This window comes from Dama dama, chromosome 4, assembly GCF_033118175.1.
Source record: "Dama dama isolate Ldn47 chromosome 4, ASM3311817v1, whole genome shotgun sequence".
Taxonomy (NCBI): domain Eukaryota; kingdom Metazoa; phylum Chordata; class Mammalia; order Artiodactyla; family Cervidae; genus Dama; species Dama dama.
In genome coordinates this window covers 8,229,388-8,239,132 of record NC_083684.1, presented here as the reverse complement: position 1 = coordinate 8,239,132, position 9,745 = coordinate 8,229,388, and the positions used below count along the sequence as shown (strand labels likewise).

At 58.8% G+C, this 9,745-nt stretch overlaps 1 protein-coding gene across 1 annotated transcript in view; it reads right to left on the bottom strand.

Moving 5' to 3' along the window:
* Window positions 1-635: 635 nt before the first annotated feature.
* LOC133052481 (basic proline-rich protein-like) overlaps window positions 636-9,745 on the bottom strand; it is a 16,533-nt gene continuing 7,423 nt past the window's right edge. Inside the window, exons 3-4 of the mRNA XM_061137405.1 lie at window positions 3,260-3,275; window positions 636-2,976 (exon numbers count right to left, since the gene is read on the bottom strand). Coding sequence (XP_060993388.1) covers window positions 636-2,976; window positions 3,260-3,275 — 2,357 coding nt within the window. The remainder of the gene's footprint in view (window positions 2,977-3,259; window positions 3,276-9,745) is intronic.

Here is a 9,745-nt window from a genome sequence, read left to right as displayed (position 1 = left end):
AACAGCCTAGTGTTTTACAAACACTCGTCTCTAGACGTTTCATCTTAATCGGCACTTCACAAATACGGTTAGGCTTCCTGGAAGTATGAATCATATGAAATGAAAAAGTTGCAAAGGCTTCCTTTGAAATAAAAATTCCATAGAAGTCAGCTTTCATTCCACCGCCGCAGACGACCACCTGCGCCTGGGCGGGCAGGGCCACGGGGGGCGCCGCGGCCGCTGACGCGCTGCCTCTGGCCGGGGAGCCCTTCCGCCATCCTCGGCGGCTCCCCGGTCCTCGGACCACCGCCAGCAGCCGGTGCAGCATCACGTGTCAGCCGGGGGCCGCGCGCTCACTCAGCCACGCAGCAGATCCAGGGGTTCACACTAGAGAGAGGGAGCCAAGGGTGTCACTCCACTGTACGCAGAGCACGGCGTGAACGAGAAAAGGCGGAAACCCCGAACGGTGACTGCTCACTCAGCAAACGTCTCAGGGCTTACTGCGCTCCGGACACGCCGCTGGGTGTAACACAGCGGTGACGACAAACCAGGAGGTCCCCGCCTTTACACAACTTGCCTCTGAGACAGAGAGACCAGCAGCCAGTGTACAAACAAGATAAGGAACAGAGCTAACAGCACGGTCACTGGGGGCACACTCAGAACACGGCGGTCAGAGGGGGGACGTTTGAAGAGACTCGATGACAGAGAACCAGCTGCGTGAGGTCGGAGAGCAGCAGCGCGTGCGAGGCCTGGAGAGGCGCAGCTCGAGGGGTCAGCGCAGAAGAGGGGACAGTGTGCGCGCAGCACGCGAGAGGGGCCAGCTGAGGCCGCGCTGGAGGGGCGGGGGCCAACCACGTGGGGCTCCGGGGTCCCCGCAGGAGGCCGCGCTGGAGGGGCGGGGGCCAACCACGCGGGGCTCCGGGGTCCCCGCGGGAGGCCGCGCTGGAGGGGCGGGGGCCAACCACGCGGGGCTCCGGGGTCCCCGCGGGAGGCCGCGCTGGAGGGGCGGGGGCCAACCACGCGGGGCTCCGGGGTCCCCGCGGGAGGCTGCACTGGAGGGGGGAGGCCAACCACGCGGGGCTCCGGGGTCCCCGCGGGAGGCTGCACTGGAGGGGGGGGGCCAACCACGCGGGGCTCCGGGGTCCCCGCGGGAGGCTGCACTGGAGGGGGGGGGCCAACCACGCGGGGCTCCGGGGTCCCCGCGGGAGGCTGCACTGGAGGGGGGGGCCAACCACGCGGGGCTCCGGGGTCCCTGCGGGAGGCTGCACTGGAGCGGGGGGCCAACCACGCGGGGCTCCGGGGTCCCCGCGGGAGGCTGCACTGGAGGGGGGGGGCCAACCACGCGGGGCTCCGGGGTCCCCGCGGGAGGCTGCACTGGAGGGGGGGGGCCAACCACGCGGGGCTCCGGGGTCCCCGCGGGAGGCTGCACTGGAGGGGCGGGGGCCAACCACCCGGGGCTCCGGGGTCCCCGCGGGAGGCCGCGCTGGAGGGGCGGGGGCCAACCACGCAGGGCTCCGGGGTCCCCGCGGGAGGCCGCACTGGAGGGGGGGGGGGGCCAACCACGCGGGGCTCCCGGGTCCCCGCGGGAGGCTGCACTGGAGGGGCGGGGGCCAACCACCCGGGGCTCCGGGGTCCCCGCGGGAGGCCGCGCTGGAGGGGCGGGGGCCAACCACGCGGGGCTCCGGGGTCCCCGCGGGAGGCCGCACTGGAGGGGGGGGCCAACCACGCGGGGCTCCGGGGTCCCCGCGGGAGGCCGCACTGGAGGGGGGGGCCAACCACGCGGGGCTCCGGGGTCCCCGCGGGAGGCTGCACTGGAGGGGGGGGCCAACCACGCGGGGCTCCGGGGTCCCCGCGGGAGGCTGCACTGGAGGGGGGGGGGGGCCAACCACGCGGGGCTCCGGGGTCCCCGCGGGAGGCCGCACTGGAGGGGGGGGCCAACCACGCGGGGCTCCGGGGTCCCCGCGGGAGGCCGCACTGGAGGGGGGGGCCAACCACGCGGGGCTCCGGGGTCCCCGCGGGAGGCTGCACTGGAGGGGGGGGCCAACCACGCGGGGCTCCGGGGTCCCCGCGGGAGGCTGCACTGGAGGGGGGGGGGGCCAACCACGCGGGGCTCCGGGGTCCCCGCGGGAGGCTGCACTGGAGGGGCGGGGGCCAACCACCCGGGGCTCCGGGGTCCCCGCGGGAGGCCGCGCTGGAGGGGCGGGGGCCAACCACGCGGGGCTCCGGGGTCCCCGCGGGAGGCTGCACTGGAGGGGGGGGGCCAACCACGCAGGGCTCCGGGTCCCCGCGGGAGGCCGCACTGGAGGGGGGGGCCAACCACGCGGGGCTCCGGGGTCCCCGCGGGAGGCCGCACTGGAGGGGCGGGGGCCAACCACGCGGGGCTCCGGGGTCCCCGCGGGAGGCCGCGCTGGAGGGGGGGGGCCAACCACGCGGGGCTCCGGGGTCCCCGCGGGAGGCCGCACTGGAGGGGCGGGGGCCAACCACGCGGGGCTCCGGGGTCCCCGCGGGAGGCCGCGCTGGAGGGGGGGGGCCAACCACGCGGGGCTCCGGGGTCCCCGCGGGAGGCCGCACTGGAGGGGGGGGCCAACCACGCGGGGCTCCGGGGTCCCCGCGGGAGGCTGCACTGGAGGGGGGGGCCAACCACGCGGGGCTCCGGGGTCCCCGCGGGAGGCCGCACTGGAGGGGGGGGGGCCAACCACGCGGGGCTCCGGGGTCCCCGCGGGAGGCTGCACTGGAGGGGGGGGGCCAACCACGCGGGGCTCCGGGGTCCCCGCGGGAGGCCGCACTGGAGGGGGGGGCCAACCACGCGGGGCTCCGGGGTCCCCGCGGGAGGCTGCACTGGAGGGGGGGGCCAACCACGCGGGGCTCCGGGGTCCCCGCGGGAGGCCGCACTGGAGGGGGGGGCCAACCACGCGGGGCTCCGGGGTCCCCGCGGGAGGCCGCACTGGAGGGGGGGGCCAACCACGCGGGGCTCCGGGGTCCCCGCGGGAGGCTGCACTGGAGGGGGGGGGGGGCCAACCACGCGGGGCTCCGGGGTCCCCGCGAACAGCAGGGTTTACTCTCAGTGCAAGGGAAAAGACGCAGGGGTGACATGGTCTGCCCTGTTTCTCCAGGGTGAGGCTGGCTGCACGGAAGGCTCCCAGGAGGACAGGGAAAGCAGAGGTGAGTCAGGACACTGTCTCAGTTCTCAAGGAGACGCCAGGATGGCTCAGATGAGGATGCGGCAGTGGAGTCAGAGAAACGACTGGATCGTTTGGGAAACAGAGATGACAGAACTTACTTGCCAACAACTGATGCTAAAATGGGAAAAACGGAGAGATAAGGCTGAGGGCCCCGTCTGTGGGTTAAACAACCAGGTGAGAAGGATCAGACACGGTGGAGGCTGTGAGGCTGTGAGTGAGCAGGGTGGAAGGTTCCACAGAGTCAACAGCCGGAGACCCGGCAGGCAGCGCGGGGAACACGGAGCAGCTGGTGCCCAAGCCCGAGACTGCCGGGGTGCCCGGAGCAGAAGCGGGAACTGGACCCCTTGCCCAGCACCGAGCGGGTGGGCAGACCACCTGCCGCCCCTGGACCCTCCACCACCGCCCCAGCCTCGCCCGCCCAGGGAGCAGCCTGCTCTCCTCCAAAGGAGCCACCAAGGGCACCTGCCACTGGTTTGCGCTCTCATGTCTCAGCCCGACTCCCAGTAAAGCCGTGCCTGAGCGTCTATTGATTAACGAGTCCTAGAACCCACTTTGGGAGAAGGCAATGGCACCCCACTCCAGTATTCTTGCCTGGAAAATCCCATGGACAGAGGACCCTGGTGGGCTGCAGTCCATGGGGTCGCACAGAGTCGGACACACTCAGTGACTTCACTTTTACTTTTCACTTTCATGCATTGGAGAAGGAAATGGCAACCCACTCCAGTGTTCTTGCCTGGAGAATCCCAGGGACAGCGAAGCCTGGTGGGCTGCCATCTATGGGGTCGCACAGAGTCGGACACGACTGAAGTGACTTAGCAGTAGCAGCAGCAGCAGAACCCACTTTGACACGAGGGACCCGGCGTGGAGGCTGCAGCATCCGTGAATCCTGGGCAGTGGCAGGAACTGACCAAGGAGACTCTGCTAGTTGAGCTGCATATGACCAAGGCAGGGTTTTAACAGAATTAGTGCAACAGCAAAACAGAGAAGTCATCAAGCTTCAAGAAACTGCAGACAGACCTGCTGGCAGAGCACACAGTCGCGGAAGCACAGCAAGAGGCAGCCTTAGGAGCAGAGAGGGCGCCGAGCAGACATCACGGCCGCACGTGGTGAGCAAACCCCCACCTCCTCCATGACGGCCCCAGCACCCGTGTGCCGCCATCAGCCCCAACCATCCAAGGCCAAGGTATTGATGCTCGTCTGTCAGGGGACTCGGATCCGTGACCAACTCAGGCACAGACCGTGTCCCAGGAGGAATCCCAGGCAGCCAGGGGCCAACCATCCTGGCCACCTGGTGTCCTACCGCGCCTGAGGTCCCTGTCAAACGCTGCCTCAAGATGGAAGGCTGTCAACACAGTGAGCCTTGTTGCAAAAGCTCAACTCTGCATCACCAATTTCTCTCCCCAGTTCCAATCCCTCTCTGCTCTCCTCCCCTTCACACATCTCCACTGCGCCTTCTAGAACTTCCTTTCTGAAGTCATTCACCCACCCCTTTCAGATAGTTTGGAACCTGAGACCTGGGAACCTTTCCTGCAATGCTTATACCTGGACGTCTCGTTGAACAACAAAATATAAAGAAACCATGTGTTTTGCATGCTCAGTCGTGTCAGACTCTTCAATCCCAGGGACCGTAGCACACCAGGCTCCTCTGTCCATGGAATTTTTCAGACAAGAATACAAGGAATGGGTTGCCAATTCCTACTCCAGGGCAACTTCCCAATCCAGAGATCGAACCCACGTCTCTTGGGTCTCCCACATGCGCAGGAGGATTCTATACCCCTGCACAGCCTGGGAATCCCAAAGGAAACTATAAGGGACTAAAAATAAGTGTGCATGTGCAGCTGGGGCTAATTATGGGCAAGATACAGAAAGACCAAAAAAGCCCAACTGCCACCTTTGAAGAGCCAGGAGCAAAAGCAGGGCACTACACACACCCCCGCAGATCGCACCACCAAAGGGGCAGGCAGACCCCCTCAGCCAGCCCTCCAGCAGACCCCTGACCGCCCCCCCTACTCGCACGTCATATAAGGAACAGGCCGCCCCCCTCTCAGGGAGCCAGCAAGCAAGGGAAACTGATACTTGTGGGTCCCTCTGGCTGCAGCAGGGACCCAATAAAGCCACACCTGCATTTCTTGTCTAGCCTCTAGTCAATTTCCACTGAGCAAGGAGGCCAGAGAACCTGGTTGGTAACATATATTGTGGGACACCACGAAGTGACCACAAAGGGACAGATGTGCGTTTCCCAGGGGAGGGTCTGGGCACCCCCAGGACTCGAATTCAGCTTCTCCATGGGTGACAGGTGGCTGCCTGAAGCTCCTGTTTCAACGTCACCACATTTGGTAAGTCTGTCCCACCTGGCCCCTGTTTCTTGCCAATCTCGCAGATGAGAGGCCCCAGAACCTGCCCAGCTCCAGATCCCGCCCGATCCATCCTCATCACTCCAGCAGAGCCTCAAGTCACCCTCAATGTGGCAGGCAGGAGAAGTGAACTTCCTCTAGATCCTGGAGCTGCCCACTCTGGTCTGACCTGGCCAGCTGGCCGCTCTCCAACTGTGACTGTACTGTGGCAGCAGTGATGGACAGCCAAAGGTAAGCTGATTCACGTCTCCCCTTGCCTGTGGAACCTGGTCCGTTATTATTACTCACTTCCTTTTGTATCAATATATGCCAAGATGCCCTGTGCTCCTCCTCAAGAGAGATCTGCTAAATAAATTGAGAGCTAGTATATTCTTAGGACAGAGTGAAGTCCAAGGAGGTAGAGAATTCAAACAGAGAATGCATCTCCCAGTACCTGTAGATGACCCACCTGCTGGTCATCAAAATATTCCCCAAGACATCCCCGAAGAAGTTAGGGAACAAGCAGATCCCGAAGTCTGGGACACCTCTGGGCCAGGAAGAGCAAAATGTATTCTCCCAATAAAATAAGGTTAAGCTCTGGGGGAAAAGACCCTTAGAAAAGACAACATCCTTTAAAGCCTGAGAGGAATCCAGTAGCTGCTCATGGTCCTAAAATACAGACTCATCAGGCCCTGCCAACCCCCTTACAGCACCTTGAGCCTGCCGGCTCAGAAGCTTCATGGGGAGTGCTGGTTTGTTCAGGGCTTATAAGTGGTGAAAGAGCAGTCATCCCTATTCACCCACTGCTGCCCAATCCTGCACCCTCCCAACCCAAGAGACAGGAGTGCTAGGAAATTCTTTGGACTGGACCTCAAAGATGCATTTTCCTGTATTTCCCTACATCCAGACTCTCAATATCCTTTTGCCTTTGAAGGGAAGGACACTGATACCCTGAAGGCACCCAGTATACCTGGACGGTGCTTCCTCAGAGTTCTGGAGATGGCCTCCATGTTTTTGGAAATGCATTAGCAAAGGAACTGAGCTTTGAGGACAGAACTCTGCCAGAGTACATTTATGATTAATGACAAGTAGTGAGACCAAACAAGATTCAGATCAAAATAGGACTGTTAGGGTCCTAAACTTTCAGGCAAAAAGGAGATATAAAGTCTCCCCAAACAAGGCTCACAAGATTTCACAACAAGCGTTTCAATATTTAGGATTTGTTTTCACCTTAAGGGCATAAGCTCTGGCCTCGGACTGAAAAAGAGCAATTAAGTGCACTACCATCTCCAACCACAAACAAGCAACCCAGAAGCTTTCTCAGGATGGCTGGGTTCTGTCATATCTGTATTCCCAATTATGGTCTTGAAGCAAAACCCCTGTAAGAGGCTCTAAAGGGAGAAGGAAGGGGACCCCTTCGATGGAACAGGGATCACCAGGCGGCCGTTGAGACGCTATAAAGACTGAGCGCAGCACAGCACTGGGGCTTCCAAATCTGGACCAGCCCCTCACCCTGTTACATCCATGAGGTCAGGAAAAGGATTAGGAGTCCTGACCCAAAACCTGGGACCGGATCAGAGGCCGGTGACTGACTTTTCAAAACAGCTAAGTTCAGTGACTCTGGGATGGCCAAGCTGCCTGCAGGCAGTACCAGCCTGAGCCATGTTGGCTAATAAGGCTTCCAAGCTTACCCTGGGACAACACGTAGATGCATTAACCCTCAGCAGGTCCAGTCTGGGCTCGAAGTCAAAGACATACTGGTTGCCCGAAGGAAGGCTAACAAGTTATCAAGCTCTGCTAATGGACACCCCTGACATTACCTTAAAGGTGTGCCAAGCCCTGAAAGCAGCAACTCTGCTTCCAGCAGTCAAGAGTGGAGACTGTCAGTCTGGATCTTTTATGAGAGTGCAGCTCCTGACCCAGGGAGCAGGAATCTACTGCAGGCCCATCAGAGGGATGGGTCTTTGTCAGCCAAGAGGACAGCAATGCTGATCAAACTGCAAACCAGGGAGCTTGACTGCAGGGGCCTAAGCGGGTTATGGCCCTAGAGATTGGCCCCCCAGCCTCCTCAAGCCACCCCCAGGATTCCCCAAAGGAAAAAGAACATGCTGAGAAATGGGGCTCTGAGAAAGGAAGCACTGGCTGGTATATAAAGGAGAACAAGGTGCTAATCCCTGAGGCCCATCAATGGAAACTCTCAGAGCTGACATGATGCCACCCTCTTTAGGAGGGACGCACTAATGGAATGCTGGCCTGTGATTATGTCCCTTAATAACCCCAGGCCCATCCAATTCCCCCTTCCTCACTCGGGCCAATTCAACACTGAGGGACATGTCTGGGGGAAGACTAGATTTCACCCAAATGCCCCCACGATCAGGATATAAATATCTTCTGGTGCTCGTTGATATTTCCATGGATGAGTGAAGTGTTTCCTGCCCAATCTAAAAAGGCTATGGAAGTCTGTAAGTTCCTTTTAAAAGAAATAATTCCTTGATTTGGATTTCCAAAGTGCCTCTAGAGCAACAAAGGGCCCTCTTTTATAGCCAAAGTCACACAGTGGTTCACAACGACCCTAGGGATAAACAACAAGCCTCTGGTCACATCCAGCCTTCAGGGAAGGGAAAGAAAATGAACCATACTTTAAATGAAACTTAGCAAATCTCTGCCAAGAAGCGCATCAACCCTAGACCAGCTTGCATCCCATTGCACTCCTCAGGGTCAGTGTAGCCCTAGGAGTGGTCTGAGGCTTAGCCCATTTAAAATGATTTACAGGACTTACCTGGTGACCCAGTGGTTAAGAATCCGCCTGCCAATACAGGCGACATGGGTTCGATCCCCGGGCTGGGAAAATCCCACGTGGCGTGGGGCAGCTAAGCCCATGTGCCACAAGTACTGAAGTCGCCCTGCCTCAGAGCCTGTGCTCTGCAATGAGAAGCCACCGCAATGAGAGGCCGGCCACCCACGACTAGACAGTAGCCCCGGCCGGCCGTGACTGGAGAGCCCAGTGCGGCCGTGAAGACCCAGCACAGCCCAGGCGCTACCACAAGGGGGCGCCCTGCCTGCCGTAACGACAGCCAAAAAGACGCACAATAAATGAAAGCTTAAAAGACGATTACTCTAAAAATAAAGCAAATGACCTGTGGGTTCCTATACACCAACAGTGGAAGATCAGAAAGAGAAGTTAAGGAAACAATCCCATTTACCATCATACCAAAAAGAATAAAATATCTAGGAATAAAAGGCCTATACTCTGAAAACTGTAAGATGCTGATGAAAAAAATCAAAGATGACAGAAACAGATGGAAAGATACACCATGGTCTTGGATTGGAAGAACCAATATGGATTCTTTATTTAATCCAACTCAAAATGGCTTAAAGACCTAAATGTAAGGCCGGATACTATAAAACTATGAGAAAAAAACATAGGTAGAATAGTCTCTGATATAAATGACAACACTTATCTTTTGTGATATACCTCTTAGAGTAATGAAAATAAAAGCAAAAATAAACAAATAGGATCTAATTAAACTTAAATCCTTTTGTACAGCAAAAAAGTGAAAGTGTTAGTTGCTCAGTCATGTCCAACACTTTGCAGAATACTGGAGTGGGTTGCCATTCCCTTCTCCAGGGGATCTTCCTGGCCCATGGATCAAACCCGGGTCTCCTGCATTGCAGGCTGATTCTTTACCATCTGAGCCACCAGGGAAGCCCAAAGGAAACCATAAACAAAATGAAAAGAAAATCCACACAATGGGAGAAAATATTTGCAAACAAAGTGAACAGCAAAGGATCAAACTCCAAAATATACCAGCAGCCCATGCAGATCAGTGTCACAAACAACCCAATTAAAAAATATGGCAAAGACTTACACAGACATTTCTCCAAAAAGACAGACAGACAGATGGCCAAAAGCACATGAAAAGATGCACATCACTAATTATTAGAGAGATGCAAAACAAAACTACAATGTCACACAAGCCAGAATGGCCATGATCAAAAAATCTACAAACACCAGATGCTAGAGAGGATGTAGAGGAAAGGGAACCCCCTTACCCCTGCACACACCAGCACCACAGAGGCGGGCAGACCACTTAAGCCCCTCCTCCAGCCCAACCCCTGGACCCACTCCTACCCTCATCTCATACACGGAACCGCATTGCCACCAATAAAGGGAACCTGTTCCATGCTTTCACTCCTTCCTGGTGCAGCCTGGCCTGAATTTCTTGTCTGGCTTCTCTTCAATTTCTACTG